The sequence below is a fragment of the Ahaetulla prasina genome, chromosome 1 (assembly GCF_028640845.1).
Source record: "Ahaetulla prasina isolate Xishuangbanna chromosome 1, ASM2864084v1, whole genome shotgun sequence".
In the NCBI taxonomy this organism is placed as follows: domain Eukaryota; kingdom Metazoa; phylum Chordata; class Lepidosauria; order Squamata; family Colubridae; genus Ahaetulla; species Ahaetulla prasina.
The window spans coordinates 52157930-52178907 of record NC_080539.1 but is presented as its reverse complement, the minus strand read 5'-3'; the positions used below and the strand labels follow the sequence as shown (position 1 = coordinate 52178907).

General features: G+C 37.5%; 1 protein-coding gene and 1 long non-coding RNA gene across 8 annotated transcripts in view; one reads left to right on the top strand and one right to left on the bottom strand.

Annotated features, from left to right (window-relative positions):
• LOC131189230 (uncharacterized) overlaps positions 1–18200 on the top strand; it is a 79168-nt gene extending 60968 nt beyond the window's left edge. The window contains exons 2-3 of the long non-coding RNA XR_009152952.1: positions 17690–17821; positions 17940–18200. This is a non-coding gene — a long non-coding RNA (uncharacterized LOC131189230). The remainder of the gene's footprint in view (positions 1–17689; positions 17822–17939) is intronic.
• The window catches only part of THADA (THADA armadillo repeat containing), a 121335-nt gene that overhangs the window by 57434 nt on the left and 42923 nt on the right, over positions 1–20978 (bottom strand). For 5 of the 7 annotated variants that reach the window (XM_058165232.1, XM_058165230.1, XM_058165231.1 and 2 more), the window contains 2 exons: positions 18250–18341; positions 297–386 (listed from right to left, as the gene is read on the bottom strand). In XM_058165232.1, the coding sequence (XP_058021215.1) occupies positions 297–386; positions 18250–18341 (182 nt within the window). Of the gene's footprint in view, positions 1–296; positions 387–18244; positions 18342–18878; positions 19030–20978 lie in introns of those variants that run through there. The other 2 variants (XR_009152951.1, XM_058165233.1) reach the window with 2 other exon arrangements.

Sequence of the window (20978 nt, the reverse complement as noted above, 5' to 3'; positions counted from 1 at the left end):
GTACTTCAGAACTAATCATTAAGGCAACCTACATTTTTCAGGCTTCCAAACAAAAATACCATAAACTGTAATAAATACTACTTAAAGAAACCACACTTTTATTCAGGCTGACATGGATGCCTAAAAAAACAAAAAGTTAGTCTTTTTTATGAATAGCAGAGAAGTAACGTGACCATGCCAGGTCTGAAGTACTTTTTCCAAATAATTTTTGAAGAATATCCAGCGAATTTTATCCTACCAACCCATTTCTGCTTCTCTAACTGTTTGTTGTGATACATAACGATGAGTTTTCTTACCTGTCTGCTGTACTGGTTATTTGTTCTAACTGACTGAGCAAAAATGGATAAAGACTTGGAAATCGAGTAAAGAACTCCCTTCCTGTCATTCTGTAGAAGAATATAAGAAAATTAGTAGTTTTCAAGACTTTGCACTGTTTTCAAGACTTTTGTCTTCTTGATTTATAGGTAATTGGGCATAATCTAAAAAATTCAATAGTTCATGTTACTCAAAACATGTGAAAGACACTATCAAATATGTATAAACAATAAACATATTCTATGAAATAATTATTTCCTAGAAATAATTTTAATTATATTTTATATTTCATTTTTAATTATAATTAAAAAGTAACATTGAAGAATTTCTTATATTAGGCATTTATTTCATTGAAAAACTTGTTTTAACACAATTGTAGAATGTAACTCATCATTCCAAATCATCTCACCTATTGATGAGTTATGGCAGGGGTGTCAAACTCAAGGCCTATGGGCTGAATGTGGCCCTCAGGGTGCTTGGATCTGGCCCACAGGACCACCCTGGAAACAGCAAAGGACTGGCCCGGGGTAACTCTTGTCAGCAAAAACAGAGCTTGGGAGGACACACACCCCAAGCTCTGTTTTCACTGGCAGAACACTGCAGAAGGCTGTTGCGACCAAAAATGGGGCAACATCCCCCCCAAGCTCCATTTCCGCTGGCCGAGGGCTAGCAAAACAAACTAAAAACAAAACAAAAGGATAAATGTTTCCCCTTTTGCATTTGAGCATGCAAGAAGGGACAAGAAAGAGGAAAGAAAAAGAAAAAGAAGGGAAGGTGGGAAGACAGCAAGGAAGGAATAATAAGGAAAGAGGGGAAGAGAGAAGAAAGGAGAATGAAGAGGGAAGGAAAAAAGAAAAGGGAGGGAGGAAGGAAGGAAAAAGGAAGGAAGGAAGGAAGGAAGGAAGGAAGGAAGGAAGGAAGGAAGGAAGGAAGGAAGGAAGGAAGGAAGGAGATTGTCATGCCCCTGTCGGAGTCTGACTCTGAGATAAAAAACAGCTGACAGAGAGCGAGAGAGTGGCTCCGTTGGCTGTGGAGGAAACTGAGGAAGGGCAAAGTCAGGCTGGGCAGAGCAGGGGAGAGATAGAACAAGGGAGGGGGATTCTGATGAAGACCAAGGCCCATCCCCTCCTCATTTTAAGATACACAGAGAAGAACGGAGAAGAGACCAACATGGGTTGCGTGGCTTACGAGGGAGGAGAGGGCCCCGACTCCCTTCACAAGATATACCTGGAGCTGGAGTTTAAAAGGGAGGCAAATGGGAGGGGCGGTTGTTGGGAACAAACGCTGAGTTCATGTTAGCTGCTTTATCTGAGTTCCTGGCATCCTCCCAACTGATTGATTTACTGCCGTGCTACTTCAAGTCTGGACTTCTTATCTTGCTTGCCCTACCGGATTAATTACCTTATCTTGCCCTGTGGGATTTATAGTTGGAAGTTTTGTCTGCTTACAGGTTTGAAGAAGAGTTTTTCTCCAGATCGGAGAGTAAAGGAGCACTGGGGGCAAAGTTTGAAGCTAATAAAGGGACATGTATTTATTCTCTGGCTGTGTTGTCTTTGTACCAAGCCCCAGGTCATCACAGAGATTATGAGAATGAGGGCGGAACTGAAAGAAGATCTGCATTAGCTCTTGGCCACCACAGGTGCCCCTGACACGAGTGACATCGAGCTGGCCATGCCCAGCCATGCCTAAGGTCAAACACAATGATGTGGCCCTCAATGAAATCAAGTTTGATACCCCTGAGTTATGGCAATCTAGAGACAGGGAATCTGCAGCCAGCAATGTAATGCACTTTGATCAGAGTTTATGATTTTAATGCTTCAGCTTTCAGAGGAAGCTCCCCACCACTAAGTTTAATAAAGCAGCAGTTGAAGTGGTAGAACAAAGGAGGAGAACTGTTATTGGACTGAAAATAATTGATAGCAAATGGAATATAGTAGGACTGAATACTTCTTCCATACAAAAGCTTCCTACACACAGAAATTCAAGTCCAGGTACACGAGAAATCTTTCCTTCGGTATAATTTTACATATGCAAAGTACATTTCTTTCTATTACATTTATTGCTTGCTGTATAATACTTTAGAACAACTAGACCATCTGAGATTAAAACTTAATAAATCTAAATTGTTTCATAAAAAAGAAAAAGTTTTAGCATAGCGGCCGGGAAATTCTAGGAGTTGAAATCCACACATCTTAAAAGTTACCAAAGTTGAAAAACCCTGAGCTACAGTGTAGCTTTACGGAAGAGGAGTGTCTCTGTCAATTTCTTGAAGGATAAAAGGACTGGTATTAATCTGCCCTCATATGGTGTTACTGGAGAAATGTAATGGTTGTGCAACTTCTTTAATGTGTGTGTGAACACTCCATCTGTGCTTGAGAACTGGATGAACACTTTTACTATAGTAAAAGAATGAATGAAAACTAGAAAGAGATTAATTTGTTAAGTGTGCCTGGGGAGATACAATTTTTTGATTGAAAGTGTCTGAGAAATAACAATGAACAAATTTGGGATACATACTGAAACTTTATGCCCAGCAAGAGGTGTACAAGTCAAATTGTGGTTTTTCAGCACGTCATTGAATAATATATATCAATGAAAAGGGAAGTTAATTGTTTGTTGATTTAAAGAAAGTGAATAGGCTTGAAAGTGATAAATAGCCTTGAATTACACATACTTTCAAATATGAAGATAAAAGTTGATTGCTGAATGGAGTAGTAGCATAATGGAAGTAAAGCATTCAAGAGAATAAATGGAACACTTAGACACTGTTTATACATTGGGAAAGCAGAAAGACAAAGAGTTTCGGGGTCCTCTTATATGCTTAATGTGTCAAACACTGACAAAAAAAAACCTGGGCAGGATAAACCTGCCATATTATATTTATGATATGATATGATGTTTGCTATAAGGAAAAAAATCAGCATGTACTTTTTATGCCAACATCAGTAGTAGTTGCTGCTTGCTTATGCAACCTTTAAAATTCTAATCCAAATTATTCTTGTTACAAAAATTACCATACTTAACAAAGGGAATAAAGTTTGATTTCACACAAAAACAAAGAATAATACTACCAAAATATAATTATTTTGGTTATCTTCCTAGCCAGCATGAAACCAATATAAATATAAATATAAATTTAGATCTATACTAGTCTCCCTTTATTTCTTTATCAGCAAACAGAAGTTTGGTACAAAATAGTTGTCGTGAAAGCGACTGCCTGAGGGCTCCTGGATTGGAGTTGAAAGGCAAAAGGGAAGCAGTATGCTCCCTCCCATATTGGGGCAGACCAGGTGCTTCAACAGAAAAACACTTATATACACTGTATATTTATTAATTAATTAATTTTTATTTTACACAAGCTTGAAAAATTAAAATGAATTCAGACTGTTACATGTTTTGTGCCATATTCACTAAAATTAAAAATACTTCTTTTCTGAAGAGTTGCATTTTCACAGTCAAACATCTATTACGTCTAAGGAATGCAACAAATTGTGATATGGTGCTTTCTCTCCAGAAAATCAACCCCTAGAGCAGGGGTGTCATACTCAAGGCCTGGAGGCTGGATCTGGCCCATGGGGTGCTTAGATCTGGCCCACAGGGCTGCCCTGGAAACAGCAAAGGACTGGCCCACAGTGGCTCTGCCAGCAAAACTGGAGCTCGGGAGGGTGGCCCTCGTGAACTCCATTTTTGCTGGCAGAGGGTTGCATGAGGCCATCGCAGCTGAAAACAGAGCTCAGGAGCCCGTTTTCACTGGCAGAATACTCAGGCCACCACAGGCACACACACACCCCCGATACAAGTGATGTCAAGCTGGACATCCCACCTGGCCACACACACACACACACACCATGAGGTCAAACACAACCCTTATGTGGCCCTTAATGAAATTGAGTTTGACACCTCTGCCCTAGAGATTAGATTGTCCCAATCCTGCTGGCCTTTTGCAGGACATTCAAAGCTTGGCTTTGCCATCAAGCCCAAGACCTTAATAGTAAGAGCAAGCCTGTTTCTGGGTCTTGATTGTTTTAACATAAAATAACACAGCAGCCAAATTATTTTATTGTTTATTGTTGGTTTTTTTACTGTATTTTTATTCTGTTTTTAACTGTTAGTCATCCAGAGTTATGCATGGGTGGCCATATAAACTGAATAAATAAATAAATAAATGTCAGGAATTAAGAAACCAGAGTTCTCTCGAAAAGAATATTGTACCTTGAAAGCAGTGCACAAAAAAATCATATTAGAGAAGAAAATGGCAAAAGGTGCTTTCTTCAGAAACATTACTCTCCATAGCATCTATAGATCATTACCTATCAATGTTTTAATAAAAGCATATTTTTTACTAAAAAGGAAGAAAATGTAATGGAAAGCTGAAACATGGTTTTAATGCAAAAGTAAGGGAAAAGTATCTTCTCGTAAGAATTTAGTTGCAAAACGTCTGAAAAAAGAAAAGTGTTTTCTAAATTGCAAGCTTCTTTATGGAACATGAAAATCCAAGGAAATTCCTGATAATCTGCTGCAACTAGACCCAAGGAATAATGGAACGGTAGAATCTCTGGAACAGCAATAATAAATTGCAATGAACAATAACTATGGAAGGTTCCAACTTTATGTAACATGTCTGGAATTTTGCTGAATTTTAAGAATAAAGTATATTTATTCAGATGTCAAGGTAGAAACAGCCATAAATTTAAAAATACTCGAGTTGTTTTAGCAAATGCTAGTATCAGATGTGCTTACAAATCGATAGTCACTAAAAAGATACCTTTGATTATTTTATTTTACTCTTTCTACATGTGTAATAATTTGTAGTGTATCTTAAATAAATTTGTGTGTTTTCAAATATTTTGTATCTATATAAATACTATTTTTAAGATATGACATATCAATAAATATTTGCAACTTTGAATATTTGGTGTTTAATATCAAATGTGCTTTATCTTATGATTTACTTGATTACAAAGTACAACTACAAACTCAAATAAACCAAAATTAATCATTAATAATAATTTGACCAAACAAAACTATAACCTGCCTTCTCTGAAAATGCAAGACCCACATGAGTTTTCACCTATATTTTATAAATTATTTTTTCCTGCTCTTACAGTTGTGCTCGTAAGTTTACATACCCTGGCAGAATTTATAATTTCTTGGCCATTTTTCAGAGAATATGAATGATAACACAAAAACTTTTCTTTCACTCATGGTTAGTGTTTGGCTGAAACCCTTTATTATCAATCGACTGTGTTTACTCTTTTTCAACCATAATGACAACAGAAACTACCCAAATGACCTGATCACAAGTTTACATACCCCAGTACTTAATACAGTGTATTGCCCCCTTTAACATCAATGACAGCTTGAAGTCTTTTGTGGTATGTATGGATGAGGCTATTTATCTTCTCAGATGGTAAAGCTGCCCATTCTTCCTGGCAAAAAGCCTCCAAGTCCTGTAAATTCATGGGCTGTCTTGCATGAACTGCATGTTTGAGATCTCCCCAGACTGGCTCAATGATATTGAGGTCAGGAGACTGAGATGGCCATTCCAGAACCTTCACGTTATTCTGCTGTAGCCAATGACAGGTCAACTTGGCCTTGTGTTTAGGATCATTGTCATGTTGGAATGTCCAAGTACGTCCCATACACAACTTCCGGGCTGATGAATGCAAATTGTCTTCCAGTATCTTTTGATAACATACTGCATTCATCGTGCCATCAATTTTGACCAAATGTCCTGTGCCTTTGTAGCTCACACATTCCCCAAAAATCAGTGATCCACCTCCCTGTTTCACAATAGGAATGGTATACTTTTCATCATAGGCCTTGTTGACTCCTCTCCAAATGTAGCATTTATGGTTGTGGCCGAAAAGTTCAATTGTGGTCTCATCACTCCAAATGACTTTGTGTCAGAAGGTTTGAGGCTTGTCTCTGTGCTGTTTGACGTATTGTAAGCCGGATACTTTGTGGCATTTGTATAGTAATGGCTTTCTTCTGAATTGCTTCTGGGACTACGCCTTCTTCCCAACCTCGGGGTCTTTAAGCGCGAGCTCAAGACCTTTTTGTTTCACCGAGCAGGGTTGGCCTAAGGGTAATTTTAATGGGTGGTTTTATTACTTGTTATTTTAATATTCGGCCTATGGAATCAGATTTTTAAATTGAAATAGAGTGTTTTAATTTTTGTATATGTCTTTTTAACTTGGCTGTAAACCGCCCTGAGAGAAGGGCAGTATAGAAATGTAAATAAACTAAACTAAACTAAACTAAGCTTCTGGCAACTCGACCATGCAGCCCATCTTTCTTCCAGTGCCGCCTTATTGTGCATCTTGCAACAGCCATACCACATGTTTTCAGAGAGTCCTGTATTTCACCTGAAGTTATTTGTGGGTTTTTCTTTGCATCCCAAACAATTTTCCTACAGTTGTGGCTGAAAGTTTAGTTGGTCTACCTGACCATGGTTTGGTTTCAACAGAACCCATCATTTTCCACTTCTTGATTAGAGTTTGAACACTGCTGATTGGCATTCTCAATTCCTTGGATATCTTTTTATATCCCTTTCCTGTTTTATACAGTTCAACTATCTTTTCCCGCAGATCCTTTGACAATTCTTTTGATTTCCCCATGACTCAAAATCCAGAAATGTCAGTGCAGCACTGAATGAAGGATGCAAGGGTCTGTCAGGAGGCCAGAAACTCATTGACCTGTTATACACACACACTAATTACATGCAAACAGATCACAGGTGAGGATGGTTACCTTTAATAGCCATTCACACCCATTTGTGTCAACCTGTGTCATGTTATCAGGCCACAATCACCAGGGTATGTAAACTTTTGATTAGGGTCATTTGAGTAGTTTCTGTTGTCATTATGATTGGATACAGTTGATTGATAATAAATGGCTTCAGCCAAACACTAACCATGAGTGAAAGAAAGGTTTTTGTGTTATCATTCATATACTCTGAAAAATGGCCAGGAAATCATAAATTCTGTCAGGGTATGTAAACTTATGAGCACAACTTACTAATGTTTTATTTATAGTTTACATGGAGCAATAAAAGTCATAAGGTAACTAGCAGAATGGGGCAGGGGGGGACACTCCGAGTAGCGGGTAATATGAACCACTCAGACATCTTAAAGGAAGTTGGGAAACAATCTTTCTTTGGTGCTAGACTACACAAGTTTCCATGGAAAAGCATTCTCAGCAGGTATTCTACCAGAAAATTTTTTCAGGTAGTTAAGAGAATTATACTGTAACAAACAAGCATACAACATTTTTATTTTTAAAAACATATTTTTGGAAGAAGCCAGATAGGTGTAGGACTAGAAACCAGGAGACTGTGAGTTCTAGTCCCATCTTAAGCAAAAAAAACTAGCTGGGTGATTTTGGACTAATCACTTTCTCTGAGTCCAACTATTTCACAGGGCTGTTGTTGGGGGTGAAATATGAAGGTGTATTTTATATATTCATCACCTTGAATTAATTATAAAGTAACAAAAGTAGGATTAAATATAATAAATAAATATGTAAAGGGAATATAAATATATATATATTTAAAAGCATTTAAGTACAAGCTAAAATGAAATGCTGATACAAAGATAGGACCTTATTGTGGAACAATATAACCAGCTGAATTGTTTAAATAGTTATTGCAAAAAAACATTTATCAGTTATATCTTTGCAAAGATTAGTCATTGTAGGAGATATGCTAGTCCATACCAATTTAAGCACAATTTTAAAAATAACAAAGATTTGAGAGGAACTGCAATCTGGTAGTAATCCAGTATGCCAAGTAGTCTTCAATTTATGACCACAACTGAGCCCAAAATTTCCATTACTAAGCAATTGAGTTGTGCCCCATTTTACAACCTTTTTGCCACAGTTGTTAAACAAACCACTGCAATTGTTAAGTGAATTATGTGGTTGTTAAGCAAATCTGTCTTTCCCATTGACTTTACTTGTCAGAAAAGCCAGCTGGAGAGGTTATAAATAGCAATAGCAATAGCATTTAGACTTATATACCACTTCACAGTGCTTTTTCAGCCCTCTCTTAAGCATATTCACAGTGTCAGCATATTGCCCCCAACAATCTGGGTCCTCATTTTACCAACCGCGGATGAATGGAAGGCTGAATCAACCTTGAGCCTGGTGAGATTCAAACTGCCAAATTGCAGGCAGCCGGCAGGCAGCAGAAGTATCCTGCAGTACTGCACTCTAACCACTGCACCACCACTAAATGGTGATCACGTGACATCAGAGCAGTGCAACTGTCATAAATACACACCAGTTGCCAAATGCCCAAATTTGAATGCATGATCATGAGGATGCTGCAACAGTTATAAGTGTGTAAATGGGTCATAAATTACTTTTTTCAATGCTCAACTTTGAACAGTCACTAAATGAATGGTTGTAAATCAAGCACTATCTGTAATAGTTAGGATTCTATTGTAGGACAATAGAGAAAACAATTTAGGCACCATTTCTACATTGTCACAAATTATTTTTGTGAATTATTCACAGGTATAATTCAAATTTAATAAGCCAAGAAAAAGAATGTCCAAGAATGTAATATAATTCAATATCAGTAAAATAAAATAAAATAAAATAAAAGATTGATGAATGTGGTGTTTGTTTTTCAAGGAACAGCAAGGCAACATGCTTAAATACCAGAAAGCAAACACTGCTTAAGTTCATTGACTTGAGAAAACACTCTTTTATACTGCATGGTTCTAAAATAAATACTTTGGGGAAACAGAGAACAAGCTATTGTACCTTGGCTTCCATTTTCTTTCAGACAGAAACCGATAGAGCAAACATTCCTAAGGGCTTACCTTGCCTGTGTTTCTATAAAGTTAATAACTGAGCTGCCAGTCAAGGCATACATAAATACAGTAATGCTTTCTGTTTTAGAAGCTCTCCTATTTACAAAAGCAGCCAGCCAAGATTCTGAAATGACTCCATGGTCTGTTGGCTTTGATCTCTTTTATACTCTACTCTCCCAGTATCTGTTAGTTTGCTATTTATGATACCTTTGTGTATTTAGGCATAAGTAAAGCCACTGTGAAAAGCCAGCACTTCTTAATGATGGAGGTAAATACATCAGGTAGTGCAAAGGATTAAAAAATACCACTCCAAATACAGTCATTTGTTAATGCAGGAGACTGATAGCATTGTTTTTCTAATGTTAAAAAAATAATGTTTAGTAGTGTTATTTAAGCATGTACTAGCTTTGTAGTTGTAAAAATATCCCACATCTTGCATTTACTGTCTAAGACGTTCCCAGGATATCAAAACTAATTTCAGCTGACTTACAATTGTGACTGCAGCCTTGGTAGAATATCACAGCTTTGCTACTAAATAGCCCCATCTTGGAACAACATTATGGTTAGCATTCTTAAAAAGATTTCCTTCTAGGTAAGGAACAATTGCCACTTGTTCTTGTGACAATGTTACTAAAGATATATAAGGTTCTGTTCTGCACCTTTTTAAGGGGGATTATATGTAACAGTTATACCTAAAGGTCAGAAATTTGCCTCCACAAAAAAGGCAATTTTTAAAGAAGACCCACTGCACTACAGAGAGTTGAGCAGCAAATTAGAAAATACAGTGAGAAAGATTGGTTCAAACTAAAGAAAATCAAAGGAGAAAAGCTCCTTGTTGACTCAACACATGATTAAAGATGCATCAACTAGCCAACATTCCTGTGATACTATCATTGGGAAAACTAGACAAGAACTGAAAAAGAAGCTGATTATCATTCCAGGAGATGTATGTATGTATGTATGTATGTATGAATGATATTTCATGTTTCTAGACCTCCCATCTCCATCAGGTTATAGTTATAGATCCTTTTGAAGAAAGGAACATATCAACACAAATTTTCTGCCTAGAACTTCACAAGGTTCCAAAACTAGGTCTATCTAGGGCCGCGGTGTGGCTCAGGCTGTAAGAAGCCTGTTATTAAAACACAGCTGCCTGCAATTACTGCAGATTCTAGTCCCACCAGGTCCAAGGTTGACTCAGCCTTCCATCCTTTATAAGGTAGGTAAAATGAGGACCCAGATTGTTGGGGGGGCAATAAGTTGACTTTGTAAATATACAAATAGAATGAGACTATTGCCTTACACACTGTAAGCCGCCCTGAGTCTTCGGAGAAGGGCGGGATATAAATGTAAACAAAAAAAAAATATAAGAATATATCTCTTCCCTGGTCAGTCACTCTCTCTGAGCTCACCTCACCGGATTGTTGTTGTGGGGCAAATAGGAGGAAGGAATATTAGATATGGTCTCTGCCTTGAGTTGTCTATAAAAATAATAAAGGTGGGGTATAAATTAAATAAATAAATATACAGAAAGATGCCAAAGAATAAATAAAACTGTTTCAATAATGTGAACAGAAATGAGCTCTGACCTACTGATTTGCTTTTCAGTAATCACTCTAAATACCAATGGCTGATTTTAATACTAAGTGAACTTTTAAAGTTCTCTGTGCTATGACAAATGTATTAGGCATTATGTGGCTAAAGTTGCTTATCTTTATGAGAATGTTAATGCTATTTTTAATAACAGCACCTATTAAGATGCCCTGTGCACAAGCTATTCTAACTACTGAGCCTGAAGGTGTAAAGAGGGTGATTCAAGGTGCACTCAAAAAAACAAACAATTTTTCAGAATTTGGGGACATTTGGCAAATTATATCTTCCAAGGGACAGAAAGATGATGTTTATCTTTTAGACATTTTTAGACCATCTTTTCCTGGACTGTTTCTATAAATTACTACAGTGACACTATGTGACAATTGTTCTGTACCTGCTTGCAAGGATATGCTCAAAGAGTAGTAGCTGATAGCTGAAATAATGATATTAGTAATTCTGCATTCTGCAAATTAGTGCAAAAGCCCAGTTTTATCCACAAAACAATGTAATATCTAAAAGAAGCCACCACGGATAAGAGTTGTACAGCTAGATGTCATCAAAACAATGATAACATACCTATTTCTCCTCTGTATCGTTCCAATTTTAGTATATGTGCTGCCAAAGCTATCACAATAACATACCTATTTCTCCATAACATCTGAATTAAAAGCTAACTAAACTGAACATTAATAAGGCCATTAAGATGTAAACCAATCTGAGTTGGGTAGTTCTCAGGGATGGAATTTGGGAAAGCACCTATTCTGTATGGAATTTAATTTATATCTCTCCTTTCATTCAAGAGCTCAAGGAAGGAGATATATAGCATTCCTCCTATTTTTCCCCACAATAACAACCTGTGACATAGGTTGGGCTGAGACAGAACGATTGTCCCAAAGTTACCAATGGCTGCCAAAGTGAAGGATGAACCAAAACCTGATTTTCCTGCTCCGAAGTCCAGTACTTTAACCGTTTTATTACTCTGGCTCTCAGTGTGTTGCACTGTCTGAGAAACAAATATATATATATATTAGTTTGAACCTGCTGCTGGATCATCATTATAAGATTCAAAAGATGAATTCAAGAAGAAGATTCAATTTTGAATTCAAAATTGATGACACTTTCTCAACCCAACTTTTAAAGTCAACTGGCATACCAACTACAACCCTTCCTGGACAGAGATGTTCAAATAAAAGACAACTCAAATTTATATTACTGTACTGTACTACTGTGTGTGGATCTGCCCTTGCATTGATTTAGTAACTGACACAGAATGCAGCAGCTTAGTTTACAGAAGCACCTGAACATGTGCCTACATCTCCAGTGAAGCAACTGAACTGGTTACAAATAAGATGCTGATTCTAGCTTTTGATTCTGATATTAAGAACTTAACTTTCTTTTGCCATTATAGACATGATTGACTGCTAAACTCATCAGTACAGAGCTGTAGTTCTAGATACTGATACTAGGTACACAAACTGTATGAGTTTGCTTCAGATAAAACTAGGATTTGGTTACAATTATGGCAATTGTAATCAGTATTCTCCTTACCATCAGAAGAGAAGGCAGCATATGACCTAAGTACAATTAAGGCTAGTAGCCTATAACTTCTTTAGAATACTGAAAAGCATTATGCAAAACTCCAACTGACTAAATTCATGATGGCTGGTGAAGTTCAGCATATAATGGGGCCATGTCAGACAGCTTTGGTCGCGCTGGTGGATGATCTCTGGAGGGCCAGGGATAGGGGTTATTCCTCTGCCCTGGTCCTATTAGACCTCTCAGCGGCTTTTGATACCATCGACCATGGTATCCTGCTGCGCCGGTTGGAGGGGTTGGGAGTGGGAGGCACCGTTTATCGGTGGTTCTCCTCCTACCTCTCTGACCGGACGCAGACGGTGTTGACAGGGGGGAGAGATCGACTCCGAGGCGCCTCATGTGTGGGGTGCCGCAGGGATCGATTCTCTCACCTCTCCTGTTCAACATCTATATGAAGCCGCTGGGTGAGATCATCAGTGGCTTTGGGGTGAGATACCAACTGTACGCAGCTGATACCCAGCTGTACTTTTCCACCCCGGGCCACCCCAGCGAAGCTGTCGAAGTGCTGTCCCGGTGTTTGGAAGCCATACGGGTCTGGATGGGGAGGAACAGGCTCAAACTTAATCCCTCCAAGACGGAGTGGCTGTGGATGCCGGCACCTCGGTACAGTCAGCTGCAGATGCGGCTGTCTATCGGGGGCGAGTTGTTGGCCCCGATGGAGAAGGTACGCAACTTGGGCGTGCTCCTGGATGGTCGGTTGTCCTTTGAAGATCATTTGGCGACCGTCTCCAGGAGAGCTTTTTATCAGGTTCGCCTGATCCGCCAGTTGCGTCCCTTCCTGGACCGGGATGCCCTATGCACGGTCACTCATGCTCTCGTTACCTCTCGTCTGGACTACTGCAATGCTCTCTACATGGGGCTCCCCTTGAAGAGCACCCAGAGACTTCAGCTAGTCCAGAATGCGGCTGCGCGGGTTATTGAGGGAGCGGTTCGGAGCTCCCACGTAACACCTATCCTGCGCAGACTGCACTGGCTACCTGTTGTTTTCCGGGTGCGCTTCAAGGTATTGGTTACCACCTTTAAAGCGCTCCATGGCTTAGGACCGGGCTACTTACGGGACCGCCTACTGCCGGCCTCTATCTCCCAGCGTCCGGTGCGTTCCCACAGAAAGGGACTCCTCAGGGTGCCGTCAGCCAAACAATGTCGACTGGCGGCCCCCAGGGGGAGGGCCTTCTCTGTGGGGGCTCCTACCCTGTGGAACGAGCTTCCCCTCGGGCTTCGACAACTACCTGACCTTAGGACCTTTCGCCGCGAACTTAAAACCTATTTATTTCATATGGCTGGACTGGCCTGATTCTTAAATTTTTAAATTTTAATTGTGGGTTTTAAATTGTTGTAATTTGTATGGGGTGTAATGTTATTTTAAATTTCTGGCATATTTGAATCAGTTTTTTAAGGGTTGTTTTAATTATGGTGTATATTTCTGTTTTGTATTTTACTTGCCTGTTCACCGCCCTGAGTCCTTCGGGAGAAGGGCGGTATACAAATTAAAACATTATTATTATTATTATTATTGTTGTTGTTGTTGTTGTTGTTATTATTATTATTATTATTATGTAATGTCTATGATTGTGACTTCAATGCATTAAAACAACCCCCAACTTCAGCCTCAATTGACTAGCTCCACTATGGTGAATTTATAGCACTCATGCCACAGGTGGCACGCAGTGCCCTCTCTGTGGGCATGCGAGCCATTGCTCAGTTTAGCTCTGCCGCACATGCATGCATGCTTCCCAATGGCCAGCTGGTCATTGGGTCTCTGTCACACATGCGCCAGGGTGGGTCACGTGCGGTCACATACACGCACATGCACTGGATATTTGTGCAGGGTGGTGTGCGCGCATGTATGGGGTGGGTCGCAGGGGACACGTGGAGGTGTGGGGACAGGGTGCATGCGGGGCACGCACGCATGTGTGAGGGTGAGTGCATGCGTGGGGCATATGCGCATTGCATTTGGGGGATTTGGGTGCACACACATTCACATTCGCACACACGCACATGCGCTTTACACACTCGGCCTAGAAAAAGTTAGCCTTCACTGGGCTAGCTGATGCTTTCTTAGAACAACTAGGGAAATAAGTGGGGATATTTTGTGATTAAAATTCAACTTCTGTATCTTTTCAACACAGCACTGCCAGTGATCCATAAAGCTAAGAATATAGATTTCATTTACATATATTTATCAAAATAAGTGCTTAAAAATGAAGATTCAAAAGATGAATTCAAGAAGAAGATTCAATTTTGAATTCAAAATTGATGATACTTTCTTCATCATATTAGATGTGAAACTGTTACCAGACATCAAACTGATTTGATGATTCCTTAGCTTTAGAAAATATTAGTTATTGTTTTGGCTGGTGTCTGGCAAGCAAACTTACTCTTTATATTCTCTAACTCTAACTTTAAAAACAAAGAGGAAAGTTCTGTGTATTAGGAATTGCTGTTAAGTTAAAGTCTGTTCAACCCCATCCAAAGTTGAAAGAGCTAAAAAAGGTCAATAGACGTGTAGGGGTAATGAGTTTGAGGAAAGTAATTAATTATAAAAATATGGTAGAGCAAATAGAAGAGAAGGGAGTGGAAGATATTTGGGCACAAATATATTTTCCAGCATTTGCTTTAAACTTATTTAGAAAAATATTTGATTAATCAAGGGAAAGAAAATGGTTTAGAAATTCAGCACCAAGCTAAGTAAAGCATAAAGCATAAAACCTAGACAAGTAGACTAGAAGATGGAAACAAAATTCAAAATAATTATTATAGGTTAAGTGCTAAACACAAAGGTAACAGTAAAAATGCGAAGTTTTCAAATTTAGGGGTGAAATCAATGCACCAATGTACTTGACTTCATAATAGGATATATGAAAAGATCTGGAATTATGAATCAGGAGTGTGACATGGCTGCCTAATAGAGAAGTACAACCAAAATATTAGCCATTTCAGGGGAAATGCTAGCTCCCAAGTCTTCCACATTGCACAATTCTCAACTAAGCACTGTGTCAGATTCTGCATTTAAGAATTCAGTTGAACTAGAATACATGTAGAAGATGATAAGGTGAATAAGCAGGAACTGGTTGGAAATAAAGTCTGTAGAAAGATTGAAGCCAGGAGACAGTTTACATTTCTGGTACTCTGCTTTGTTAAAAAAAATATGACAATATTTCCTAAAGGGAACCGACCACTTAATGGAATGATAATCAAAATAATATTCTGAAATAAGCCACATCTACTTTAATAAGCCTTCCTCTTTTAGACAGCCTGGATGTTTCCATTCATTTGGATGATGAAAGCCATTGCTTTTAGTTAAGTAAAAATGTATGGAGATGCATGTACTGTTAATCTACAGAAATAAAATTCAACTTTTATGAATCAGTCCCTACTTGCAAATTTCACAATTCAAAACAATTGTCATATTTAAAGTGACCAAACTAGCTATAGAAAATGCAATCCAAATTCAAGATCAAGTTGAAAACAAAGTATGTCCAAGGAAACCAAACAAAATATACTTGCTGTAGGTGCACTGTATTTATTTTATTTAAAAATGTATCAAGGGAGACATCTAGTGGTTTTGAAATACAGAGGTGAAAACAATAAACGTTTTCTTCAGCATCAATTTTAGGAAAGAATTCTCAAAGATCAATTTAAAATAACGTCAATGCATTTGTGTTACATAAAGAACTCATACATTCTAGTAGATTCTGGTTATTTCTCAAAAACATTCTGAATTTGATAAGTGTGCAAGGGAAGATGTTTGGCACAATTCTGAATGAGAGATAACAATGAGCCAAATCTGAAATGTATAGTGTGGCTATATGCCAGACAAGAAATAAGCAGCTGAGATTTCTGACCTTCATCAAGACACTGAGAAATGTATAAAAATAAAAGAAAATATATTGTACTTTTCTTGCATCAGAAAAAGCAAATGATAAAGTGAATAGGCTTGAACTAAGCAATGTTTTGCAAAAATGTGGAGTTGATCAATTGCTAGACACATAAATGCTATATATAATGGAAGTAAAGCATGTGATAATAAATAGAATCCTTAGTGAAAAGTTCAAGACTGACCAAAAAGACAGATTTCAGATGGTGCTTCAGAGGATTTTTTTCAGATAATGATTCAGATAATAATTTTAATGCATTATATACAAGGTAAGCCAAATGCTTGTGATGATATTAGAAATGTATCTGTTGGAGATGTGAATACATGTTGCATTTGAGGCTAAAAACATGAATGAATTGCAGCAAATGTTAGACCAGGGGTGGGCAATTAATTTTCCTAAGGGGCCAATGACAAACTGAGATTGTTGTGAAAGGCAGCCATTATCCAGCCACCGCCACCCCAGCCGCCGCCACCCCATCCCCCACTAAGCTGTACCATCACCCTGCCACTGATGCCACCATCACGCCAGTGCCCCCCACCCCACAATCCCTACCACTGGCAATGTCTTGTCCTGTGCCGTTGCTGCCACGGGCTGGACTGAGACTGCCCATTGGCTGATGTGGCCCATGGGCTATAAAATGCCCAGGTCTGTGTTAGACTATATGATACAAGGAACAGTGTGGCTCTGATGGTTAACATATCAAAGACCAAGAAGGTTGTGTTTAATGAGAAAAACAGAGGAATGATTGCAAAAAATGCATAAATGATGAAAAACTAGAATAAGTATATGAATTTATATTCTTTGATTGAATGTTTACTAACAATAGGGAAATGGAGAGAGAAATTTTAAGATGTGCAGATGCCTGCAAAAAAGTAACAGATGGTATGTGGTCTTTTGCAAGAAAGGTTTGTACAATTGGAATATCTCTGGAGATCTAATAGTAGCAGCTCTGTTGCTTGTAATGCAGCTCAAATATACCAAGTACTATTGTTACATATGTGAATGAGGCAGCCATGCAAGAGAAGATTAAAAACAAATGGCCACCCTTAAAGAATTTGATTCAGGACAGAAAAATATGGTATGTGAACCAATTGTTGATCCAACAAAGGTATTTTTGCCTCCATTTCACATAAAGCTTGGATTGATGAAAAATGTTGTAAAAGTGATGAACCAGAAAGATGAAGGTTTCGGGGGGTTTTGAGACAAGTGCTTCCAAGAATAATGCCAAGATTAAGGAAGGCTTGTTGGTCCACAGATCAGATATATCATCAATGACAAGTGGTTTGAAGGTCTGTTAACGGAGTCAGAGAAAATTGCCTGGAAAGCAATTCAAGGATGTTGTTGAGAATTTTCTTGGCAACTACAGAGCACCAAACTACATTTAGCTGATTGACAAACTTTTTACAGCATACAAAATCATGAAGTGCAATCTCTCATTGAAGGTTCATTTTCTGCATTCACACTTGGATTTTTTTCCCAACAATGTAGATGCAGTCAGTGACAAACATGGTAAAAAGTTTCACCAGGATATTGCTAGAATGGAAAAATAGTAATGGGACAACTGAAATCCATCAATACTGACTAACTATTGCTGGATACAGCAATGAGCTGCATCAGACAGTAAGTACAAACTAAAATCTGCAGCAAAACACTTTTAACTCTTTGAATTCATGCAGCATTTTGAAAACTTTATGCAATTATATATATAGCTATTAAAAGTTAATTTCATATTTCTCAGGATACCTACATGACACAGACATTCTGAAATTATACGTGTTCAGTTTGAAAGGATCTATCATACTCACCGAACGTTTTCGAGAAAGAAAAACTTTTGAAAAAAATTGATGTCCGATGTAATTAAAGGATATAATCAATGTATCAGAATGTATGTAATTCTTGGGATTACAAAAAAATATTTTTTTTAAATGATACCATATCGTTTGTTAAAATTATGTTTCACATATACATTTGTATGTAATCAAACTTTATAAATTTGTTCTCGACTATGATACATTTTACAGAAGTATTTTTTACTGAAATGAACATACCTGTTTTTCTTTGAGCTCTCATCCTTTCCTCTCTTCACTCCAAATATTCTTGTAATGAGGGTGCTAAAGAGAAGCGTAGATGAATTTCTCACCTAATATATTAAGCAACACAGCAAATATTAAGGTATTTGTATTCAGTTTCTAACAGGATTTTATATTTATTAAATTTATATGCCACTCCATCTTATCCTGAAGAGTGACTCAAAGGAGGGGTCAAACATGTTATCATTTTGGAGTACTTTGTGCTCACAAGAGTCCAGCCCTCCCTGAATTTCATTCTTATCAACCGTCAATTTGCCTTGACACTTAATAGTTCAGATTCTTATAGTGAGCTAGCATGAATTAAACTTGTACTCTTTCAAACAACCTTGGTTCCTGATTTCTTGCACCTGACATTCTTGATAAACAAGCAATGCAGTAAGGATTCCCTGCTTTCTTCCTACCCCAATAGCATATTATGAGAAACAAGGGAGAAGAAACCTCCATCCCCTACATATTTTTAAGACTATCATCATCATCCACTTTCCTAGATGATGGATATCTAGAAACCAAGGGAGATGGCTTTTATCCCCATTTTTTATTAGAATCAGCATGTAGGAGAAGTAATATCATGTTGAATATATACTTACATTACAATTCAATATCCAATTTGCAGATCCCAAGTGGGGGAAGGGGGATTACTTAATCTGGACCAGCTGTCACAGCATATCCTATGATTCTATCTTTCGGTACCATTCTTTAAATACATGCTAGACTTTAGATGTACAGTCTCCTGGCCTTCTGCAAAGGAGTCAAAACTTGACATTGTGGCCTTGCATGGAGAGGCACAAAGAACCACACAACCGTGGGGCTGGCTGGCCTCAGGAGAAACCCTTCACCTCTGTTAATTAATGCTAAATGCCCATTTTGAACTTTTTAACCTTTTTGAAATTTTATGTTATAATTTTAAGTTTTTAAATCTTAAATTAATTTTAATATTTTAATTTTATATATTGATTATACTGTAGATCGACCAGAGACCAGTTTAGAAATATGATTGATTGACTGATTCATTCATTCATTCATTCATTCATTGAGGGAGGGAGGGAGGGAGGGAGGGAGGGAGTGAGGGAGGAAAGAAGGAAGGAAGGAAGGAAGGAAGGAAGGAAGGAAGGAAGGAAGGAAGGAAGGAAGGAAGGGGCCTAATAAGAATAGTATACAATTTTTTGTCCTGTGAGTTCTTAGTTATCTAAAGACATTTCCTGTTGTCTCATTTCTTTACTTACTACACAAGATTTTGTAATATTTGGAGCATGGTTTTACCACAAAATATACTATTTTATACAGAAATAAATACAATATTTATATTTTATACTATGTTTTATATTACAATTTAAGTGTTCTAACTTTAATTGGTTAAATTAATTAGGTTTTTTACCATTTTTTTTACAATTTTTTACAATTAGGTTTTTACATCAAAGTACATATGCAATCCAGAATCACAAGCTTCTCTTTCCCTGTAGTTAAAAGATCAAAGTTTTGGGACCATCAAAAAAAGAAAATCTGTTTTTGATGCCCTGGAAGAGTCCTCTGGCCTCTAATGTGTGATGAAAGTTACAGATAAATTAACTTGTAAAAACTCCTTTAAATCCTGTGGATTTGTTTTGTTTAATCCCAAATACAATGGGAAAAATACACCAATTCACTTGAATGTTCAGGTGATAACTAGGGAAAATGTCAAGGCACTGATTAATCAAAGGATCTTGGGAGAAAAAAATTTGGATTTTTTTCCTCATTTAAATAGCAGATCAAAGCAGTAAAATTTAGTTATTATCTCATTTAAAAATTCCATTGAATAAGAATTTAAGGACCTTTTAACAATGCTACAAACATTTGAGGCAATGACAAAAGAAATCATATAGATGTTTTAAGTTCATAGTAAAGTGATATTAGACCTGGATATTCAAACTTTTTCACTGTTTACTATAGGCCAAATTGATAAATATATAGCACAAAATAAAGCCAGATTATATGTTGCATTTATTTACTTTTGGGAATGTTTATTCAGCAATACTTGATTACAATAAAATTCTAATATGCATGCAAGACTTTCTTGAAGTGGTTTTCTATCTGTCAATATCCCAGTTACTTGTAGTATCAATCAATATCTGATGTACTGTAAATGATACAGTTTTTGAAGTGACAAGAAAGCCACACTCTGTATCCCAAGTATGTGAAAGATGACTAAATTGCTTAATACTGGTAATGTGATTCTTTTTCCACTCAGTCAGATTGGCATCAGTAGTTTATAACTGACCTTGGATAATTACTGTGAAGGGAAGTAACTAAATATGAAAACTAAATCTTACAAAGTTACAAATCAAAGATAAAAGGGAAACTGACTCATTCATTGAACAAATGCCAACATATTGTTATCTAGGCATATTATTTGCCCCATCAGGCAGTCAGTTCGTTCAATATAAAACTTTGAAGGTAAATGTTGTCGCTCATAAAGCAGGTATCAAATGCAATTCCTTCAATAATTGAAGCAAGATTGGTCTCCATTTCTGTAGAGTACTAAAGGTTGGGATATGCATATCTCATTGACAAGGACTCCCCTTGAAATAAATAGTTAAGATTAATTCTAAAATATTGCCTTCTTCTCTCTATTCTGAAATAGGCATACTTCTAATCCAGTGATGGCGAATCTTTTCGGCACTGAGTGCTGAAGGCAGAAATGTGTGCACATG